Here is a 23,684-nt window from a genome sequence, read left to right as displayed (position 1 = left end):
TATTGGAATAATGCATCAATTTATTAAATATTTTGACTTTGTTTCAGTTTGTATCCTTTCAAGTTTTGTCAAGGCCAATCATAAGGCAAACTAATTTCAAATTCAAACAAAAAATTAATCAAATCAAAAAGTAACTGCAAAGTATTCTTCTAAGGTACACTCCCACTCATTTGGAGCTGTCATAGCCGATTTTCTGGCAATCATTTGATCAACGAGTGTGTTTCGACGTACGAAACCGATACCAACTACAATTAAACCCTAAGTGATATATACAGAGGTGAATATATTACGTCTAAAACTCGGGCAATCAAAATAATAAATAATATCACAAGCGAAAGAAAATTATAAATATACATATACGATAATTAAATATTATGCATTACTAGTTAATCATAATCGATTCTAACGATTCATTTCATAAATTACGAAGACACTGGTATGTTTCTCTAGCTGTCCTATTTCCTTAGCAAAGGCATCAATAAGGCCGCCTGCTCTATGGTCGTGGCCAGTCAACAAGTCTGGACCACGAATCTACGAATTATAATTACGAGTTAAACAGTCTTTGTGTTCGTTTTGGGGGCGGGCTGCGGTGGGCGTACGGTGCAGCCTCCATTTTTTTGGTATATGATCCTGATCATCCTGCTCATAATGCTAATTTGGTTAAGCTTCCGCTCAAATGTCCACTGTAGTGCACTTTTGGATGGAGTTGTAGTTGCTGCCGCTGGCTCCAGCGCTGCATTTGCGGGGCAGCACCTTAGGCACCATTTCGTTGACCCCACCAGCATCGCCACCCCCACCACCGTCGTAGTTGTGATTGTTGTTCTGCAGAAAATGCTGCTGCTCGGCTGCAGCATGATTCAGCTCGTACAGCTCCATGTCGTCGTACTCGGAGATGCCAAGAGCTCTTGTGGGCGCGTACTGCAAGTCGTTTTCGTCATCCTCCTCCTCCTCGTCGTCGGTGTGATGCTTATGCCTGGGCATGGCCACCACAAAGTCTTCCAGACTGCGTTTCACCGCCGCATCCGAGCCCGTGCCCGAGTCCTTGCTGGACAAATGATCCTGCTGGGCCTCCAAGTCCGTCTGACGCAGATAGCTCAGGGTCAGTCCCTGCTCCAGGCAGCGCTGTTCGTAAGACGGCGTTGTGGTCACGATGAGGCGACTGTGGTTCGCCTCGCCATTGCTACAGCCTAGATCCGCTAGGCTGCGCGGTCGTAACTGCGTCTGCTGCTGCGTGGGAAGTCCATCTAGGACCAGCTGTGACTGGTGTGGTCTGAGCTGTGTACGATTGAGCGTGGTCAGTTGCGTCTGATCCTTGTCCAGAGTGGAATGGAGACTAGCCTGCGTACGAGCCGCCAGTCTCTCGGCAGCCAAGCTCATGCGCAGTTTCCTTTTCTGGTAGCGCAGAGTGCACCAAATGATGCAGCAGTCCACCACGACACATATGACGGTTAGTACGATTATGCCCATCAGCAAGACGTCCCAGTTTAGATTCTCCTTAACCACTACCAGCTCCGATTGCAGCGTAAACGTTCGCGAGTTGTCAGTTATCTCACAGCGGAAGTGCCCAGCGTCGTTGGACTGGGCATTCAGGATCACAAGCAGTTCCTTGTTGTTTGAAAAGTAATACCGATCTCCGTCTGGAGCCGTTGGTGAGATGTGTATCGGTTTGTTCTCCTTGAACCACTCGCGATGCGGATGTTCCAGCTCAAAATCAGCATTGGCCGTTTCACTAAGGCACTGCAACACACATGTGCGCCCCACAACCACCTCCTGGTGCACCAAGGGAATGCTCGGCTGCGGTTTGTCTGCATTGAACAAGAAGAAACATTAGTGACGGCAAAATAAAACGCTTACAAGAACCTACCATTTACCACCAGCGTTGCGTTGACCTTAATCTCGCCCGCAGCACTTAACGCTGTGCACGTGTAAATTCCAGAGTCGCTGGGCTTAGCGTTGGTTATTAAAAACGCGTTTTCCTCGCGGATCACTTGCAGTCGACGCTCGGTGGCCGCTGGAAACTCACTACCGCCGAACTTTTGTAGCGCTATCTCTGGTGTGGGATCACCACTGGCCGAGCAGACCAATCGAGCCATTTCGCCAGCGTCCAAGGTCAGATTTGAGGGCACTTGCAAAAATGTCGGGTGAACTGGGGATGTAAAGATGGTTATTAATATAAATAGATGGCAAAATCGAAAAGTGATCGTACTTCCTATAGATATCTTAAACTTCTGTGCATAAGTGGTGCCAAAGGCATTCGATACCACGCACTGATAGCGTCCTGCGCTTTCGTAGGTCACATTCGTGAGCCTAAGATAGCCATAGATGGAGGTCTGATTGGTGCTCAGGTCATGACGGATCTGCGTCTCCGTGCTGGCACCGTCATGCACAGCTGGTCGCTCCTGGACATGCTGATTGTCGTGGCGCCATTTGATCTTTAGCTCATCGGCGGCGGCCAGCGAAGCCGCTGTCGGTGAACTGGCAATGCATTCCAGAGTGATGTTCGCTCCATTTACGGCCAGCATGTCGTCCGGTTCCTGTTCCACTCGCGGTTTTGGGGAGTCCACTTAAGGAAAGAATTAAATATTATTATTACTTACGATCCAAAAATTGAACGAAAAGATCACACTTACCGCACACCAACTCCGAACTGCTCAGTGACTTCAGATGCCGATCTAGTAGATGCTCCGGATAGCCACACACCGCGTGTTCTGCCTGCTGGGGAAAGCGATTCTTCAGCCACTGTTGGAACCAAATCAAATCGCAGTCGCAGATGAAGTTAAGCGATTTAAAAACCAATTTATTTAGGCGAAGCATGTGCTCAAAGGCGTTGACCTGGATGCTGGCCAGGGCATTGGAACCGAGATTGAGTATCTCCAGGTTGTTGAGACCACTCATCGCCTTACTGCTGATCTGCTTTAGATTATTGCCATGCAAATCCAAGCGTCGCAGTTTCCGCAGTGCTTTAAACGGAGCCGCTGCACTCTGGTCCTCAATGATCCAGGATAGGCGATTGCGCCGCAGGTTCAACTCCTCAAGATTCTTAACACAATCAAAGGTGTTTTCCTGCAGATACTGCAATCGGTTGTGGGCTAGGTTGAGCGTTTTCAGGCGATGTAGGCAGTCCAAATGTTGTGGCTTGAACTCGTTGATTGCATTGTTCGACAGATCCAGCACTTCCAGCGACTGAGTGAACTCCCAGGTGTCCACCTCAATGCGCGAAATTGCATTATACGACAGGTTCAGATGTCGCAGCTTTGTCAGATTGAAGAGACCCTGGCGGGAGAGTGAACTGATCTGGTTCATGGCCAGATCAATGGTCTCGATGTTATGCATCACATAGAAGACGCCGTCCTGCAGCGCTCGGATTTTATTGGACTTCAGTTGAAGATTTTTCATCGACTCCAGGCCACGGAACGTGGACCAGTTTATCTCGAGTTGGTTGAAGTTGAGAGCTCTGCAGTAAGGTGAATGAAGTCATTGTAAGAAATGTTAAAAATGCTGAATTTAAATAACTTACAGTTTCTTCAGTCGGTTTAGATTTTTGAACACCCTTATGGGTAGAGTGCTCAGGCGATTATTATTCAGTTCCAGGTCTGTGAGGTTATTTAAAGCCGCAAAAGAGTGCTCATTCACATTGGTTATCTCGTTAAAACTGAGTATTCTGTGGGTGAGAGGTGAAAGATGTAAGAAATGGGCTAAATCAAAGCACATTCAAAGGACTTACAAGTGAACTAGGCTATTGGGCTTCGGAAAAGAGTTGAGCTCGATGGTGTGCAACTGATTCCTGGACAGATCCAGCGTTCTCAGCAATGGCAAAGCTGCCAGCGCCTCGCTGGAGATGCTGGTAATATGATTGTTGGCCAATACCAAGTGCTTCAGACCACTGAGGCCTATGAATTTCGGGATCACCTCCAATAAATTCCGTTTCAATGAACTAAAATGCATGTAAAATGTAATTAGTTTTAAAGCATTTCCTTGACAAACTTCAGCTTTACTTACACTTTTGTCAAATTGGACAGATTACGTATATCCAGGACGGTTGTGTCGTTCAGTTTGTTGTTGGCCAGATGCCTGCGAAAAAGATAAAAATTAATTTGTGCCATTTGTACCATTTGGTAAAATCCTTGGCTTGCCCAATGCATCTCAATTATGTCCCAATTATCGATGCAAAGCTACTGATAAAAACCGAACGACGTTTGCATAATTTTGCCATGCATTAAATTGATTAAAAGCGCAACGATAAAATCGCAACCCCCCCAAAAAAAATAATGGTGAAATTGAGGGCAAATATCGATGTCGAGGGTTGTGCCACTCTGTAATTTATATTCGCAGAGTATCTGATGGGGGTGGCTCGCCATTTCATCCCCCAGGAATTTATGGATCTAAATATTGCCCAATGTTCCAAACTCCACCAACAGTCTCTATTTTCTGATGTTGGCACAATGGAGGACTATTGGAAGTTGTTGCATAAGAAAAAAAGACCGGAAAGCTAAGCCAATATTCATTCCCATTCAATAGTAGTTTTCCAGATCTGCCTGATAAGCAGTATTGACATTTTCTCCTCTATTTGAATACTTACAGAGTTTGCACGTAGCTGGGCAAGACGGGCACCCGTTCCAGATGCAGTTTGTCGCAGTCAAAGAGGACATTGAGGCACTTGCAGTCCTTGGGGCAGTCGATGTTGTACTTATTACTGGCCTTGGCCGCCGCAGCAGCCGCCTCCAGTGCTTTCTGGGCATGCTCATACTGCCCACCATCGTCGGCCACAAAGCCATTTGTCTCCAGCGATCCGGATTGAATCGAAATGCCGGAGGAGGATCCCAAGCCGCCAGCTGGTGGATGTGAGGCAGCCAGCGGATAGTGCAACGCTGCCATATCCTCCTCGTCCACATCCGCATCCGAGTAATCCTCGCTGAGGGCCATGAATTGCTGCCTGGCATTGGTGTAGCCTCTGTTACCGGCACTCGTGGATCGTGGGCCCGGCGATCCTCCGCCATTCCTGGACAGCATGGCGAAGAGTTGCTGTTGCGGCAACTGCTGATTGTAGGTAGCGCCACCAGATTTGAGCAGCGCACTCAGGGGGGATCCCCCTGACTCCACTCCATTCGATGATGACGGCGACTGGGCGGCGCTTTGACAAATTGTGGCCGCTGTTATCAGCAGCATGTACGTAATTAGCAGCAATTTATTGAGTTTATTGAAATCATTTGTTGTAGAATAAGTGCAATTATCATGACTGCGACTTTCAGCTGCCGCATTGTTGTTGCTGCTGCTGCTGTTTCTATTGTTGTTGTTACTGTTGCGCCGCCGACGTCGACTCCACGACATTAAAAACTTGCCATTGCCACTCGTTTTGATGTTGCAGATTCGATGATTACAAACGACCATGGGGCTATCACCATTTGACTCCCTCGGTTGTCGGCCTTTTATGGCTGAAACGTGCATTTTGCGACTTTTGTTAAATTCGTTGATTTTCAAGCGGCAGTAAGAAAGCGCCGTTATTTCCAGCGAACGTCACTCGCCCTCGGCCAGTGTTGGAAAGCCCCTTTCGCCAGCCGAGCATTCTGGTACTCCGTGCATAGTGCCTTAGAAATAAGAGGAAAAGAAATAGAAGATTAGATTTTTATGAACTAATTTATATTAATAAAGTTTAAGAAAAAGTTTACTGCCCCTTAAAATATTAAATAGATCTGAGAAGAACAATAGACATTACAAGGATAATTTGTAAAATGTTTATAGATAAAATAAAAACTATATTAAATGGAAATGGAATAATACGAATTCTTAGGCACAGTAGTTTTTAAATAGTTTCAAAAATGCTTACGTGTAACGGAAAGAGAAAATACATGAAAGGAAACCATTTAAACCATATTCATAACATAGAACCTACCGAATGTATACTTTCCCAATGCCTTTTATAAATAAAATATATGTAAATAATAATTGTGCAGAAAGTGCCAGTGTCTCTGGCCGAGCAGAGAATTTATACTCATTAAATTAAAATACGACCGGATGTTTTGTGCGAAAAAAACGCGCAGAGCCAACGATTTTATAATGCAAACAAAACAAAAACAAAACCGAGCGCTCTGCCGGTTGCAAAAACAGCAAAACATCATCGCCACCATCATCATCATCATAATCGTCAGAATTTCTGTGGCGACGACCACGAGTGACTGCGAGACGAGGCCCCCGTGAGCCCCTGGAGGCCCCCCATTCAGAATGCAGAATTTAAAAAATCAGACGTAATGTCTTCATCTTGCTCCAGCATTGTGCAGCGTGCGCTGGTTTTATTTCGAATATAAATGTGGAGGGCGTTGCGATGGGACCAAAGCTCGCCAGTTTCGGTGACATTACGGCGGAGAGATAAAGTACGGATGCTGCGCAGTTTGTGGCTATTGCCGCTGCTATCACCTTTCTGGTGCCCGGATGCTGGACCAAAAACGATGCTGGAGGAGCACTTTCCCACCAGGCCAAGCCATATAGACGCACACACACACACACACCGTGCACCACACACCACCCACCACCCACAGAAAAGGACAGCTGGAAACGAATTAAAGAAAATAGTCGGCAATTACCGCAGTTGAGCAGAGCTGGCATACAATGCCATACCATATAGTATGCTACATATATAGACAGGCTACTAAAAATGGTCTGGTGCAAACACAGCTACAGATACAGATACAGAAACAGCAACAACTAAAGATACAGATACAGATACATTCAGACACTCTGTAGTGGAAATGCCCAGACAACCAAATTTAGTAACACACAAACGGAGGCAACAAAAAAATCAAACAAAACGAGCAGAAACAACCGCTTACTTTGGTCTCAAGATTTTCTTCAAAGAGTTTTCTCCACATTTCTCACAGCTCCATGCCTATATATAGTTATATATGTATGTATATAGCTACATACTAGCATACTAGTTGGCCGGGGAAAACCTCAAGTGTCCGAAGTGAAGAGGCTTTGATTAGTAGTTCTGCCGAAGACTTGGCACCGATTCAGCGGAGGAGTTCCTCCTATCTCCCTATCTGTATCTCCAAAGATTGTCGCACGTTTCCCGCTCTACATTTAGTGCCTCTTTTTTTTTTTATTTTTTTTAGATCCCTCTGCAATTATCTAATCAATAGGTTTGCACTGTCTTCGATCGCGGTATCTACAGAGGAAAATGTTTATATTTGTTGATATTTGTACAGATCGCTCGGGGCAAATACACACTTCTTGGTGGGGCTGCAAGTGCTTGGCCCAGAGAAATGGTTTTATTTGAGGTGGTAAAAACTGGAGCTAATCAAAGGGTTTACCTTGGGATTCAGGAAATTGGCCTTATTAGATGTGTACATATGTACATATAAGCTGGCATAGGTTCCAAGGGTAAAACTGATTACAGAGCTAGGAACTATTAACTATTGCACACTTCACATCGCCCTCAACTATGACTTCATACTTCTCGCGAAGTCTTACACTTCATTTGCCATAAAAGATAACATGTAGGTTTCAAAGATGCCAAAAGATCATTATTGGGTATTAACTGCGCTTAATGGGCTAGAATGTATCCAAAGTAAGCTCCCAAATCTGGCAGTTCAAGCGGGCTTAAGGCTATCGATCATCATCCGAACAATAAGTCAAATTTCGCACCTATCGATCAGCACTTTGATGAAGGCAACATCCTAAGCATGATGCGGGCCATTAAATCACTATCTTGGGGGCTATCTGCCGATCTGGCGATCTGGTGGATCAATTTTCACACACCAATCAGCAGAGAGCGCTAATTTCCTCTGCCCACCGATGTGCCACCATTTTGAATCGATTTGCATGCATAATCAGCGGCTAATTCGCATATTGATAAGCCGGAGAGTTCTGCTTACACCGAAAAAGGTTAAAGTCGGGGGATTTGAGGGAAAAACCCACACAATCTTTCTTGGGGAAGGGGGCTTTCACTCTGAACTCATTTTCGGACAGCTTACAGACAACAACAATATTTACGACCAAATGCAGATTTCCTACACCGCTTTTTGTTTAATTTCAGTTTTATGTTTTCAGTTTTCTGCTTTTTTTTATTTTTTTATTTTTTTTTTTTTTATTTTGTTGTTGTCAGTCGTCCGCTGTCAACTCCCTCACAATTTATTAGATAACGTTCGAATTCGGCCCCGGGTATTGTCTTCTTATAAAAACGACAAAATGTCCACGTTGTCGCCTGTCCGCTGGCGATGATGATATGATAATACACCCATTGATATATGTACACAATGGTCGCCGTGTGGATGGAACCACACATATGTTTATGCTACACGCATGTGCCACATATATCCCATACATATCCCACACATATCCCATATACACAGTCATGATCAACGTGTGTATCTTGCGATGATCATTAGGAACGACATCGGCAATCAGTTTTCGTTGTTTATATAATTATCGTATCTGTGCAGTCGGGCATACATATACCATACACACAGTATCTACTTCTTTATTAGCATTTTACTTCACTAAATGCCTGGGCTGCATTTTTATTTGACTTAGTTTTTAGTGGCTTTTGGCTCAGCCGTCGATTCGGATTTTAGCATTTAAATTGGTAATTTTGTCTTCGCTTTTTTCACTCGACTTGTTGTTGTCGCCCACAGCTTTTTGTCATGATTTGTTTTCGGCTTTCGGTTTTCTGCTTTTTATTTAATTTTTTTCTTATTTTTCTTTGCGAAAGCGTTTTGGTTCGCCCAAATGATTTTGTCTGCCGTGTATTTTGTTTTTCTATCTGATGTTTATTACTTTTGCCAAACGAATAAAAATATACCATACACAATATCATTGTGAATAAGCTGACTGCTGCATTTGTTCAAGTGTTTTTTCTTCTCGCTGTCGTTGGCGTGTGTATAAAAAAGCCAGGCCAAAAAAGAAAAGAAAATAAAATAACAGAGTCAAAAAGCAAAAGGAGAATAAACCAAAACGCTGCCAGTGGGCGGTCGGAAAATTGAGGTGAAAAATGGGAGTGGGGGCGGAGGTGGCAGTGGCGGTGGCGGTGTGGCAAGCAGTGGGTGGGGTGGGGTGAGGTGGGGTCGTCGAGCAGCTGCAACTCAAGCGATGCGATGCTGCCAAAACCCACGGCACAGTGGTGCAAGCTGCTTTGTTAATGAGTAAATCTTTCAGATGGCAAGTATAAGACAGACAGCTTTAAATACATAATGATTCTTTTACATAAATGTAAATAGTAATATATTATTTTTATTTTATTCAAATTACATTAAATTTAACACAATACTCATATATGTAAATGACCTTTACTAAACGGACATAAGTTGAACTTCCGTAACTTTTTAAGCTTAAATGATACTTGTCTATTTTGCCCCACTGTGCCCACGGGCAAGACAAAGCCGAATGCAGAGGCAAGAGGAAGACAAAACGTTGAAGCTGCGCTTTGTCGCGTGTTTATTTGCGGTTGTTTGTATTTGTATCTTTCTGCTAAGTTTTCTCTATCGTCGCTGCCGCTGCCTCTGCTTACTGCGCTGCTGCGTCGCTGCCTCCGCTGTGGTGATGTGTGCAATGTGCGTGGGCAGAGAACGGAAATCGCTCGCAGTCGTCGTCGACGTCGCTGCCCGATTGTCGTAATGTGTTACGTCAAAGCGGCCGCACACCACTTTAAATACGTAAACGTAAATGTGTTTGTACGTGTACCGCTAAAAGGTAAAAACGTCGCGCTGTCTGCGGCAACTAATTAGGTAACGTGCCAGCAGCCAACTAGAAACAAGAACAACAACAACACCAACAATAACAGCAACGGGCAGAACCCATGATAAGAGGCAGCACAGTGGGCAGCGCAGCCATCGCGACGCAAATAGCAACATAAATTTCGCACACTTACGTTAACGCACACACACACACAAGCACGCTCGCAAGCTCGTTCAAAAATCCAATAAGAAACAAAATTGCCAGGCTGTCTGGCAGCCCAGGTCCGTTGCTCTTGTTTTTGTTGTTAATGTTGTTGCTGCTGCTGTTGGTGTTGTTTTTGCCTCTCTTCTGCTTTTTCCCCCCCTCTTTTTTTCAAAAATAAATTTAATTTTGTAGCCATTAATTTTCCACTCTAGATACGAGCGACGTCGTTCGTATTATTTCAGCCCCTCCGCTTCAGCTAGGGTCCGCTAATTAAATAACTAAAAAATAGAGTTTATAATTGCGCGCTTTGTTCATTTTGCAGGCCGGCCAACTTTTCTGCTGTTAATCCGACCAAAATGAGACGAGTTTCCGAGCTAACTCGACCGCAAATCAGTAGTAAGTCACTTGAACTTTCGTTCTGGCGGAAAATCACTTCAATTAAATAAATAAAATGAAATGGAAACAAGCATTTGCTATGAGTGAGCAATTTAATGTTTCGCATTCTGTTGCTCTGCAACGAAATTTAATACTGTAATATTCAAAATAATTTCTTATAAAATACCTTTTAATTTCTTTAATATTTCTTCAGATACCAACTATGTATAGGCTTTAAGCCCAATACCGTTTTACTGGGCAAACAGACAAAGAACTCACTCCATAAGTTTGTTGACTTGCGTATTTACTCATTTCACATTTTCAAGTTCAATTTCGCGCAATTAGTAAACATTTATTGTTATTATTATTATTTTCTTCGGCTCCGAACCGTTTCTTTATATATGTATATACACATGTCAGTGCTTTTCTCAGTGTGTGTTCATAATAAATTAACGTATTTTTTATCGCTTCAATGATAAACCGTTTTGCTTGATTGGTCTAAGGCACATAAATAAAGAATAAATAAAGCGCAACAAATGCTTGTGCTGTTGTTGTTGCGCCTTTGTCGTTTTGTTCGTGTTCTTTGATAAGAGCGAGGCGTGTGATATCATATGCCAAATATCCTATCCTAACCATATCTACCTTATTTTGGGTGTGGTGGCCAGCAGTCAGGTGAATGTGGGTGCTCCTCTAAGCTGCGCTGGTCATGAAAGGATCTTCTCTAATTATTTTTAAGGGGCGGCACGCAAAATATTTCACCTTAAAGGTTGCATCCCTTTTATTCATTTCCGAGTAGCATAATAACAAGAATTTGTATAAAACTCAGTAGCTCTTGAAATCAGTTTCACAAACAATACTAGGATAGTGTTTATATGAAAATATACTTTAGTCAGTTGATACAAACGGAATGTATACATCAAACAACAACCTAAAAACAAATAAATTGTTAAGCAGCCGAATTTACTTTACAAGAGCTGAGTAAGCCTACAGTAAAATTAAGCAATTGGGGTGGTCCCAAACTAAGGAAGAGCTTTCTAGCAATCCAAGAAGCCAAAGGAACCAACCAAAGAACCAACAAGGAATACAAATGAATCAATCGAAGTATAACGATCCACAGTCTAGATCTAGTAGATACGCAAGGCCGTCCAGTCGCACTTTAAAATGCGATAAGTTGGATCCTGATGAGTTCTTCAATTGCGCTGATATTAATGGCAAGCTTTATAGACTATACAATCTTTTCGAGGACATTGAAGCTAGTGAAGCATTCAAAAAACAACAGCCTAAACAAATTAAACGTCTTAATACGGAGTCTGCGAAGTCTCTTCAATCAAGGATGTCGCAAAAGGATGCCAAACGACCGCGAGGAAGGCCCAAAAAGAATGCGAACTCTACCCTTATTAATCCTGACTATCCAAAGAAAAATGCAATGGAAATGGGCGAGAAACAGGAGAGTCCCAAAACGATATCAAAGAAAGTAATTCCTCAGAGTAAACTGGATTACTTGGAGGACATGGAGCTGGGTGCTGCTTTTCGGAAGCAACAGCTCCCAAGTAGTCGCCGTAGTTTAGGTGTAGCTGGACCACGTCGACCAGGACGATCCCCAAAGGGATCAACGAACTGCAGTACTGGTTCATCGGTAGTGGACTGGAGAAAATTAGATGAGCCATCCGTGGTAATACGACGAAGTGCACGGATTCAGGCAGCAAAACTTAGGAAGCAGCAGTCATTGGAAAGAAACTTGCGGAAGGATCAGGAGAAACCCAATTCTGGAATGGTAGTGGATTGGGAGAAATTAGATAAGCCAGAACGGGTCCAAGAACCACCTATCGTATTACGAAGAAGTGCCCGGATTCAAGCAGCCAAACTCAAGAAGGAGGCCTTGGAAGCCAGTTTAAGAAATCAGAATCAGAATCAGGAGAAGCCTAGTTCCAGAAAGGTATCGCAACCTAGAATCGCTCGAAAGCAAGTGTGTCGTTCATGTCCTAATTGCAACTCTAATACCTTTCTTAGGCCGCGTCCGATCACGTACTTTGAGTGCGCCGAGATTAATGGAAAGCTTTATAGACTCAATGACATTTGGGAAGATGTGCAGCTTGGTGCTGCTTTTCGGAGGAAACAGAAGAAGGCACAGCCCCAACGACGGGGAACTTTTCGCGTTCGGAGAGGATCTTAATGGATTAAGGCAATCCATATATACACGTTTGGTCCGTCAAATATTATAATACAAAATTTTCGTTATCAAAAGGCACTCATATTTATATTTAGTTGTATCTATTTTGGTTATTGCACTGTACATTTGTAATATAAAATCATAAGTATATAAAAAAGAGAGTTGTTTTTAATAATTTATCCGCTACTTGGCCCCCTTTTTGGGTGGCGCTAATCTTATCCTGCACCAGCAGATTTCCCAGAAAAGCCCTTACGAAGTGTTCGGTGGTGAGGTGGTGATGATATCACCTGAGAACGAGTGACAGACTTGCACTGTTTTCACACAAACAGTCAGGCTTCCGAAATGCGCGCTTATCAGCCAGATGATAAACAAATCGCCCCTGATACCGTGCCTTTTTACGCTTTACGGTGTTTGGTTTGTCAAACTCCAAAGGCCTCGTCCGGCCCGACTAGCGAAGTACACGTTGGTATCGCCAGTTGGTGGTGCGGCGTTGGAAAGACTGACGTCCAAAGCTGGATCTCTCACCTTGAACCAAAGCGACGACTTGTAATCCCCGTGACTTAAGCTGCTCGTATATTCGAGTATCCGTATCTGTATCTGTATCTGTATCTATATATGTATCTGTGCATCAGATAAAAGCAGAAAAGCCGCAGGAGGAGAGGCTCAAGCAGCGCGTTCAAAATTAATCTGCGGCGGCAATAATTTCCGATTTTTTGTGCTCTCATGAAAATCCCAAGCATGTCAAATTGTATTCCATTCAAGATGCAAAATAAAGCAAAACAAAAAAAAGTGGAAAAAAAAGCGGGCGAGAAAGAAAGAAAAATGCTCACATTGAGCCGACTGTCAAGGGATCTTAACGCAGCGAGGGAAAAAAGTAAAAAACGATCCTGCTTAAGAAGTCTGGCACATAACGAATGTTGGCATGGCCCATGAAATCGACTTTCTGATGACCTGTACGTAACTCACTCACAGATACTTTAAGATCCTAAGCTTGATGTTTATGTGGTCAGTAGCTTAGCTAGCTTATAGCTTACTTCTTTATAAATAATATTAAGATAAAGATATCGGATACGCTCGTACTCTTCAAGTACCTGGTATGAGATTTAAAAAACAAAATAATAAAAAAAAGGCAGAGCTTTGGAGCTGTCAGTCGTTGTGGTCCCAGAACGCGGCCCACGAAATACAAAAGGCCAGCGGCTGCGGATCGGGCCAAGTGAGAAAACCAAGCGCGACACCAACACCAAAAACCGGCTGTGGGAAGAACATACCCCCACCCCCCACCGCGTATCGCCCTCTCGTTCTCGCTGTGGCCTGCCGCCTTCAGCCGTCTCGCTTGCACACTCTCCTGCAGTGGGGCCGCCATTGGGAATTGAATTGGATTTGCAGTCAACGTTGAAATTTCAGTTTGGGCTGCCTTCTCGAAGGTGTGAAGAAAAAATAAAAACACAAAAGGCAATAACAACAGCAACAAGAACAACAACAAAAGCGGCCCAGGCACAGGCACGAAATTCTGAAAAACTCCAGGAACCCAAAAAGCCAAAACGAAATCAACTCGAGATCTGCAGGGAGCTACGGAGCAGAAAAACTGAGAACGGAACAGAACTGGATTGTGCCTCGTTTTCCAAAGACGGAGCATGAGCTGCAACAACAACAACTACTGAAGCGGACTGAAAGAGGAAGGGATTCTGGGATTTCACTTGCATTGTTACTGGATATGATCGGTCAAAGATACTTATATATATACATATATATTTATACGTGTGTAGGGGCTATGCGAATGTGTGCGTGTTAGAACGGAGCATCTGTTTCTCGCAAAGAAGGGTCTTTTGATTGGGATTCGCTTCGGGTTTTTCCTCTCAATTCATTCGAGCGGATTGTGTTGCCCGCTTTTGCAGTTTCTGCCACTTTGGGAATTGGAAATTCAGAGTTAGGAGGGTATCTGTGTGTGTGGGTGTGTGTGGGAAAGGTGAAAAGTACTTGGATAAATAATAAGAGGATAATAGACCATGAGCTTGACTCCATGGGAATGTCCTTTAATCCCGGCTATTGTTCATTCTTAAAATCTGAATGCATCGCAGAATAATAAACTATTTGTTTTCTATGAATGAGAGAAACTGAATAAGTGTGACACAAAGAATACGATTTCCTAGAAAAAAATAAATATATTAGAGAATTTTACTTCTTTTACATCTCCTATGATGCTATAGATAAGATGTGAACTGGTTTAAATGGATATATCCCATAACGATCGTATCTTTGGGATCTCATCTATGACATCCCTTTGAAACCAAACTACGTTCCATTTGCATATGATCGGAAAACCCTTTTCCCAAAATTGACTTTGACATGTTTGCTGCATGTTCCTATTTTCTTCTTCTCTGCAAAGTGATCCAAGTCGAACACATATCCCTAATTCAAAGTTACAGCTGTGTTCGTTGCACACACAACCGCACAGACAAGCAGATAGTGCCAGCATAGATCGGAGCAGTGACAAAGATACCCCTCCCCCCATACCCCGCACGTAGCCACAAGACATACGAACGTACACATAATTCCGAGCAGCAGAACTATTCAACTTCGAACCGAATCTGATTTCTGAAACTGATTGTGTGTATGCGTTGCCATCGTTGCTGTTGTTGCAGTGGTTGCTGTTGTTGCTGTAGCCCTTTCTGTGGTGTTTGGGACGTCAGTTAAACGAAAGCCGACAAGAAGGTAGACCCACGAGGAATCCTCCGCACGCCACACTATATGTACACTGAGAAAAATGTGAAGGCGTGCCAGCGCAGTGCATAAATGCAGATCTCTATTAGTAGAAATATGTATTCTTTCTCCAACTAAAATCATAATTTGTGGTACCAATCGCAATTCACATACCAAAATTCACCTCTAATTAAGCCATTTTCTAACTACTTGTTGCTTTATAACTAATAGATAAATAGATTTTTAGGCATAAATATATTTTAAGCTTTAAGAAAGTTCCAATTGCTCGATCTCTACCAAACTTCACATCGCACTAACTAGAAATCAGTTACCAAATCGATAGGTGTGTTTTTCTCTCTGTACGCCATGGTGCATGCCCCACACTCCTGCCACACACTTTAAGCCGCCTGCTTGAACGTCGGCTTAAATTGGTTTTTATTGTTGTTGCACATGATGTCCATTGTTGGTGGTGTTGGCCCTCGTAGCTTCGTTTTGACCATATTTCTTGTCAGTGCTCCGCTTGCCGTTTTACCTTTCTTTGAAGTCGCATTTAATTCTTTGAGTTTCTTATTCTGTTTAGTTTTTTTTTGTTCATTTTTCATTTTTTGTTTCGTTTATTTCTTATTTTTTTTTTTCATGCCAGACCTTTGAGGAGTGAAGACGACGACGACGAAGACGAAGACGACGTTGGGTTGTCTGGTCGAGGTGTGAAGAAAAGAATTTTTCTGCGCAATAATCTTGATGCCTTTTTAAGATTTGTAGCTGCCGTGGAGCTGGGCTCCTCTCCTTTTCTGAGGAGACTGGGAGACTGGGGGAATACGTTATTCTGCCTGGGTTTCTTTTTGGTGTGCTCTGGCCGCGATTCGTTTCAGTTGAAAAATGGCTTGGGTTTAAGGAAATTTACGCCATAAAATGCTGAAATAATTGGATACACTCTTGCAGCCCCGGCATCTCCGATCTTGCACCACACTTCGAGTGCATTTCAAATTGCTAATGATGAGGAGCCGGTGCACCGGCCGGTGCACGGAAAGCTGCAGCTTTGGCCATAGCTTCCACCACCGACTCGACTCCATCATTGCGAGATGCTTTCGTGAGACAAGCGACATGCCATGGTCAAGTCTTTGGCCAGTTCCCCAGGGCCAGCCGAACACCAGCGAACACCAGCCAGCCCATCCAAACCCAACCCAACCCAACCCATGCAGATCCAGAGCCAAAGCCAATCCAGGAACTCCATCCAGTACGTGCGACCCAGCGGAGCATTAAATGCATTTATTTATGAGACCACCTGATGTAATCTACGGCTGAAATTGCACAGCTCATATGCATATGCTCATATGATGCGAAGGTGATACTGAATTTAGCCAGAATTCACACCTCGCTTTGCCCAGGCGCTTTCATAATAATATATTATGCTCAGGAACTGAATCTAAGCTCTGGCTCCACTTTGCCATCTGCTACTTGCTAGTTGTGAGCTGTAAGAAAGCGCAGCAATGCAATAAATCTTTATGGAAGTTTTGCACAAGCAATTCTTAGAATATCTCAACAATTGGTTTGATTATATCTCTGTATTTCAGAGTATATTTCATGCACCATGCTAGCTTTTATTTATTAAAACATCTGAACGGTTAGCCTAGCCTCTAGTTTCTCTATTAAATACATTATGCAAAGTAGAAAAGACCAATCTCAAGAACCATTAGTGCAAAAACGAGGGGAGCCGCCTTATGACCAAATAATCTCGATATATCCCTGTTCCAGGGGCCATGGAACCCAAAACGCAGAGAGTTGGGCAAATTCCTGCTGCTTGGACGCGCCTATCGGGCCAAGTAAAATCTTACAAATACAAATTGCATCGACGCCTGGTGTCCGATGGGGCTTTTGTGTACCTAATCGCTTTGCCTCCCCATCTCCCTCTCCACCAGCACATTTTAGACGGCCCTTGTAACAGAAAGAGCAGTCAGATGCAACAACACGAACTAGTTGCACTAATCATAAAATCCCCCATCAATGTTAAAATGTATAAATGCAAAAATGGAAACGGCACGAACAGCCATCTGAGGAGCTCACGAATGTGGGCACAGAAACAGAACCTCATAACTAAATTGCATTAAGTGTAATTATAACTAATTAGAAAACGGAAAAAAGCAGAATCTATATATGTATAAAAAAAAAAGAAAGAATTCAATAGCCAACCAACTGGGCGTAGAATAACTGGCACAGCGCTGAAACAATAAAGTAGAATGAGTAAAACGTTGTTGTTTTTTTTTAGAAATTGACGCTGGAAAGTTATTAGAAGCAGTGGAAATGATTATTCCACGATTAGTTCCAGCGAAAAACCAACGTACACGAATGCGAATGCCATTAAAATCAATCTCCGAACTGTTTGTGCTATTGAGGAAATGTCAGTTGACTCAGCATGAGAATAGCTTGTGGATAATAACGAAATAAAAGCGCTGGGCATATCCGCCAGATACAAATTATATTATTTTTCCGCAGAATTGTAAAACTATAGAAACGGAGCAAAAGTATATCTTATATGTATGTATATGTAATGCCCAAGAAGCTTAGGTAACTCTAATTGAACCCTTTGGACTGGAAGTGGACAAAGATCACATTGTCGTTTCCCCAACGTGTTCTTGATCAATTTTACAGTGTTTCTCTTGCTTTCAAATTGATTGATGGAATTTAGCTGCCCCTTAGTTTCCTCTTCTTTTCCAGTCTTAAATTGTCCGTGCTCTTTTGTTGCGATCTCTGTGGCTTTTTGGGCGCGTGTTCTGGGCTGCCAGCCATTTACTATTCAACATATTCAACATTTACCTCCGACTCCAATCTGCGCCACAAATCTGAATGTGAGATACCACAGATTAGCGATCGAGAGAGCATGCGGGGGGCACAATGAACTCGAGCGAGGGCTTCGGGGGCTCCAGCGAAATAAATCATTTAATATAGCACGCCATTTATCATCTAACATGGTACCAGAGACCCGGTATATCATTCATCTTTTGCATAGAACCCGCTGGGTGCCTCGGGAGTTCAGAATAGAACTACAGATACACGATATACAGGCGAAACTGTGTGACCTCAACGTTTTCTTGAAACTATTTCTGGAGCTGCAGGGATACTGGAAACAGAGGACTAGACTCTGCCCGAGTGCTCTTTCATTCTGGACAATTCTACAATCGTAGAATGGATAAGTTGAAGATCATCATATATGTATAGAGAACTTAACTATATGGTGTGTATATTCTGTGCTAATGGCTTAACTTACTACATATAAGTAATAAAACTATTTAAGTTGCACTGCAACCATTAAAAGCAGCTATATTACAGAATTATACCCATTATAACTATATAGCTATATAACAGAGACCAACAGAGTGAACGTTCAATTCGGCGAAACTCAATTGGTAACTTAATTAGGCGGCGGAATGCGGCATTTACTCACCTATTCAAAGTGACGGCGAACGCTGGTGGACGGTGGGCGGGGGATGTGGGCGTTTGTGTAAACAAGCGGGCGCGAGCGAGATGGTGACGGAGAGAGGGAGAGCAAGCGAGAGAGACAGAACAGAGCCCTAATGTCTGCGGCGGCAAACTATTACGTACGTCGCATATACACACATTTGCGCCGATGTGCGAAGGAAATGTACAAATGTTTGACTGTCTGTTTTGTTTGTCTATCTCTTGCGTCGATGATGTTGATGTTGATGATGATTCCCGATTCTGATTCCTATTCCGAGTCCAAATCCAAATCCGAATCCCGCTTGTTGTTTATTCGTCACTTTAACACGTTCGATTCTAAACGGCGACGTCACTGCGCGCACGCACACAGGCACAGCTTATTTTTATTTGCCGCCCATGTATTGGTGTATTTTTCCTCAATTGCGGTGGCGGCAAGCTCACACACACACACGTGCACGGACACCCGCGCACTCATTGACAAGAACAACAACGGTGAACGTAATGCGTGATTTTCGATGGCATAGAGAGGGGGCGGAGGACTTATTTGTTGCTAGTTTGTTTACTGCCTCTCTCAATTTTGTTCTAAAACCGCGATTTGTTCACTTATCAGGCGCATTAAACAAAGGCTCGCTGCCGTTTTAATCGTTACCACAAGCATATGTATGTTGTTTTTTTTACGTTTTTTTGTTATTGCCGTGATTTTATGTTCACACACGCTATCTCTGTCGCTCGCGCGCAAGAACTTCTGTGGATTTGAACTTAGCACTTTACAATTGGCGCACGGAAACCGATTCGTATTGGCTGTGTGGCGGTGCACGCTTTGATCATTTACCAAAGTTATTTACCCCGATCTTGTTTTCAATTAATTGATTGCAGCAGCAACGCGCACGAACGAACTGCTTGCCGTAAAAATTGAACGCAGAGTGACCGTGATTGCGGCGTGCAGAAATACTTAGGTGCGGCGAAAAGGTACTATAAAAAACCACACAAAATGTACTAAATAATCATCAATCCTTTTGACACATAACTTAAAAATGCAACTACATTGCACTTAAATAACTGTATTAATTTAATAATTATTAGGTTATATTTAATTTAATTATTGTGTATTATTTACGACCTGATGTACTTCAAGAACAGTGCTGAAAGATACTCCCCTTTTGCCGGCCAGCAATGTAACGGATAAGGGACCGATACATTATGTCCCTTACATTATGTTAATATAAATTTTTGTAAACTTTAAAGATGCTGCGCTTTCCTCATGTTAAGTTGTTAAAACTCAGCAATGCAATAATTGTCAAGTAAACCTGTATTCATGGAATTAGCTAAGCAAAATGAAGTTTCAGTACGAAAACGTTTTAATTCTTTCCAAATTCACAAACTGGCATTCCACAACATAGTGTTGCAAAACAACGGACGAGCCCAGCTGATCCGCCAATCGCCAAAATGTTGTTATTAAATAAGCTGCCCAGGATAACGCAGCTACTCGCTAGGGATCCCAAGGATCAGCGAGGCATCTGGGGCTATGTGGCTGTCGCCTTCAACCAGGTGGACGCGGATCGGCTATCAAAAGTGGGTGCCAACCGCCTGTGCGCCGAGTGGATTATTAAAAACGGAGGCGGAGTGCGATTTGTGGAGGCTCCCTCCAGGCTGTGGAAGGATTACAACTCGTTGCCTGGAGAAAACACACAGTTTTGCATAAAAGTGGTGGACGCGTCAAATTCGTCAATCATGAAAATAGGACTGGAGCACTTGAAGGACTGCAAGAGTATCGACACAGTCATCTTCCACAATTGCAAGCACTTGGAGAACGACGGTTTGGAGGGACTGCATCACATCAGCAGTTCACTGCAGCGACTTCAGGTCTCCGGTTGCTACAACATCACAGATTCCGGCCTTGCTGTGATCGGGGAGCTCAAGAATCTGCGACAACTGCTCATATTCGACATGATTTTCGTGAAGAACATGGAGGCCGTAGCAGCCAGTCTGAAGAAACAGCTTCCCAGCTGCGATATCAAGGCTACCAAGATGGGCCTTACTTTGAAGTCCAAAGAGTAATGCCAAGCAGATGATGAACTTATTGGTTTAGTCCAATGTTGTCAATAAAACCTTTTGCAGTGTTGAAAAAGGCTAAAAGCTGAGGCTTGCACAGTGGGTATAAATTGGCAACATGTTTTTAGATAAATAGTCATAAAAACTCAAATAAAATGTTATACAAAAAAACCCCGTAATTTCAAAAATATATTTATTGAAACATAAAGTATTATATTATTTATTTATCGAGTCAACTGTATTTGTTTATATTATTAACAGTCTATAGCCAACACTGCCATATCAGCATTTTCGGTTGCCCGAAATACGGTCATGCTATCTTTGGAATAAGAGAGGAAAAGGACAATATGTGCAAATTGCAATAAAATGACGAAAATAAAAAATCTGCTGAGTTTTGTGACCCAGTCACGGGCCATATCGCACACCAATCCCCGGGAACAGATTCTTAACTGCCTGACCTACGGGCTTCTGGTGATTGTGGCCCTCTGTGCGGGTTTCCTGCTGTGGGATCTCTCCAGCAGCCCGCGAGATGGATTCTTCCACGGGAAAAGGGACTCGCACACGCTGATTCTCGACCTGGAGCACATCCAGGAGATCGCCGTGAATGCTGAGGCTGAACAGCGAGCCCGGAATGTCAACTGCACCTTTTGGGACTGTCTGAACATCTACAAATGTGAACACGACCGCCTAAAGGTCTACATCTATCCGCTGCAGGAGTTTGTTGACGAGCAGAGCGACAAAACGGCAACCACCCTGTCCAGCGAGTACTTCCAGATACTCGAGGCGGTGCTCAAGAGTCGCTACTACACGTCCAATCCAAACGAGGCGTGCCTCTTTCTGCCCAGCTTGGATCTGCTGAACCAGAATGTCTTCGACAAGCACTTGGCAGGCGCTGCGTTGGCTTCGCTGGACTTCTGGGATCGTGGAGCCAACCACATCATCTTTAACATGCTGCCCGGGGGAGCTCCATCCTATAACACTGTGCTGGATGTGAATACGGATAATGCCATTATTTTTGGCGGTGGCTTTGACTCTTGGTCTTATCGGCCGGGCTTTGATGTCGCCATTCCTGTGTGGAGTCCTCGCTTGGTGCGGCAACATGCGCACGCGACGGCCCAGAGGAAGTTCCTATTGGTAGTAGCCCAACTTAACATACTTCCGCGCTTTCTGAGGACTCTGAGGGAAGTATCTCTGGCCAACAGCGAGCAGTTGCTTCTTTTGGGAGCCTGCGAGAGCTTGGATCTCACAATGCGCTGCCCTTTGTCGCAGCACCACAAATCGCTGGAGTATCCTCGACTGCTGTCTCGCGGTAGATTTTGCCTGCTAGGTCGTAGTCTTCGCATGGGTCAACCCGATCTGGTGGAGATTATGTCTCAGCACTGTATCCCCGTCATTGCCGTGGACAACTATGTGCTACCCTTCGAAGATGTGATTGATTGGTCTCTGGCCTCCGTTCGTATACGCGAAAACGAACTTCATTCCGTAATGCAAAAGCTAAAAGCAATATCGAGTGTTAAGATAGTTGAAATGCAGAAGCAAGTGCAGTGGTTGTTTTCCAAGTACTTTAAGGATCTGAAAACTGTGACACTAACTGCTCTTGAGGTGCTGGAAAGTCGGATCTTTCCTCTACGAGCACGTAGCAGTCGCCAGTGGAATACCATTGATACCAACGCCCGTTCCACCTTCAATCCCCTTTTCCTGCCCTCGCTGGCACCAAAGTCACAAGGTTTCACCGCCGTCATCCTTACCTACGATCGCGTGGAGAGTCTCTTCCTGCTAATTCAGAAGCTTGCGGTGGTGCCGTCCTTGCAAAGCATTTTAGTGATTTGGAATAATCAGAAGAAGTCTCCGCCACACCGTGAGTTTATCAAAAGTCATTGATCGGAATATTACTAATAATATACTATTTATTTAATAGTATCCACCTTTCCATCTATATCGAAGCCCCTGAAAATTCGCCAAACCAAGGAGAACAAGCTATCCAATCGATTCTATCCATATCCAGAAATCGAAACGGAAGCTATTTTAACCATAGACGATGACATCATAATGCTGACCACTGATGAGTTGGATTTTGGGTAAATATAAGTTGTAATTTAATATCTACCATGACTAATCACGTTTATTTTATAGCTATGAAGTTTGGCGAGAGTTTCCCGATCACATTGTGGGCTTTCCGAGTCGAATTCATGTTTGGGAAAATGTTACAATGCGTTGGCACTACGAATCGGAGTGGACGAACCAGATATCAATGGTTCTTACCGGCGCTGCTTTCCATCACAAGTACTGGAGTCATATGTACACACATGCCATGCCGGGGGATATCAAGGATTGGGTGGATGAGCACATGAACTGCGAAGACATTGCCATGAACTTCCTGGTGGCCAACATCACCAACAATCCTCCTATCAAGGTTACCCCTCGAAAGAAGTTTAAGTGCCCGGAGTGCACCAATACGGAAATGCTTTCCGCCGATCTGAATCACATGCGCGAACGTTCGGCTTGCATTGATCGCTTCTCCAAAATCTACGGCCGCATGCCACTCCGCACGGTGGAGTTCAGAGCGGACCCTGTGTTGTTCAGGGACAATTTCCCGGACAAGTTGAAGCGCTACAATGACATTGGTAGCTTATAAGGGTCCTAAACGTTGAGTCCAACATTCCAGGGGAACCTATGCAGATATACCAAAGACTTGTGGGGATAGCGCTCAACTCTAATGGAAATCGAATGTTGCAGTCGATTATATCATAGCAATAGCTTAACAGATAAAGAGGCCAACTTATCTGGATCTCGCTTAGAATATCAATTTTGAGATGGGATGGAGATAACTAATGGAGGCAGGTCCGGTTTTATGTTTGACTTTGCATTGGTACTCATTAATCCATGTGAATAGTTTAAATATTCTTTAGAACAATTAATTGAATTGACGTCCGTTCTTTGGACTTATTATTAGTTATTATTATAGTTGTAGGTCGACTTGTTGGCAGCTTATATGTAGACTTAATTTTGATTTCAAATCAATAATTTCAAAATCTGAAACTGGCCTGTAAATAAAAATTAA

At 43.5% G+C, this 23,684-nt stretch overlaps 4 protein-coding genes across 5 annotated transcripts; 3 read left to right on the top strand and 1 right to left on the bottom strand.

The window, feature by feature from the left end:
- Nucleotides 1–19,478, bottom strand: LOC122612090 (leucine-rich repeats and immunoglobulin-like domains protein 3). Its single transcript, XM_043785470.1, has 9 exons — nt 18,558–19,478; nt 4,580–5,585; nt 4,000–4,071; nt 3,725–3,934; nt 3,518–3,661; nt 2,631–3,454; nt 2,207–2,563; nt 1,865–2,146; nt 1–1,805 (listed from the first exon to the last, which is right to left on the bottom strand). The coding sequence occupies exons 2-9, from the start codon at nt 5,443–5,445 to the stop codon at nt 673–675; spliced, it is 3,888 nt and encodes a 1,295-aa protein (XP_043641405.1). The 5' UTR covers nt 5,446–5,585; nt 18,558–19,478; the 3' UTR covers nt 1–672.
- Nucleotides 11,089–12,541, top strand: LOC122612093. 2 transcript variants are annotated; one of them, XM_043785473.1, is made up of 3 exons: nt 11,101–11,223; nt 11,284–12,181; nt 12,256–12,536. In XM_043785473.1, exons 1-3 carry the CDS (start codon nt 11,153–11,155, stop codon nt 12,277–12,279), a joined length of 993 nt encoding a protein of 330 aa, XP_043641408.1. In that variant the 5' UTR covers nt 11,101–11,152; the 3' UTR covers nt 12,280–12,536. The 2 variants fall into 2 exon arrangements, with proteins under 2 accessions (XP_043641407.1, XP_043641408.1); XM_043785472.1 differs by having other exon boundaries at nt 11,089–11,223; nt 11,284–12,541.
- A 355-nt stretch (nt 19,479–19,833) lies between the features above and the next one.
- On the top strand, nt 19,834–20,831 carry LOC122614031 (ATP synthase subunit s, mitochondrial-like). The gene has a single exon (XM_043788486.1). It carries the CDS (start codon nt 20,018–20,020, stop codon nt 20,627–20,629), a length of 612 nt encoding a protein of 203 aa, XP_043644421.1. The 5' UTR covers nt 19,834–20,017; the 3' UTR covers nt 20,630–20,831.
- Nucleotides 20,832–20,927: 96 nt separating this feature from the next.
- Nucleotides 20,928–23,657, top strand: LOC122612109 (exostosin-2-like). The gene is made up of 3 exons (XM_043785500.1): nt 20,928–22,481; nt 22,542–22,701; nt 22,757–23,657. The coding sequence occupies exons 1-3, from the start codon at nt 20,990–20,992 to the stop codon at nt 23,256–23,258; spliced, it is 2,154 nt and encodes a 717-aa protein (XP_043641435.1). The 5' UTR covers nt 20,928–20,989; the 3' UTR covers nt 23,259–23,657.
- The last annotated feature ends 27 nt before the right edge of the window (nt 23,658–23,684 follow it).

The sequence above is a fragment of the Drosophila teissieri genome, chromosome 2R, assembly GCF_016746235.2.
Source record: "Drosophila teissieri strain GT53w chromosome 2R, Prin_Dtei_1.1, whole genome shotgun sequence".
NCBI classification, from domain to species: domain Eukaryota; kingdom Metazoa; phylum Arthropoda; class Insecta; order Diptera; family Drosophilidae; genus Drosophila; species Drosophila teissieri.
The sequence above is the reverse complement of the archived record's forward strand: the minus strand, read 5'-3'. Positions and strand labels throughout refer to the sequence as shown.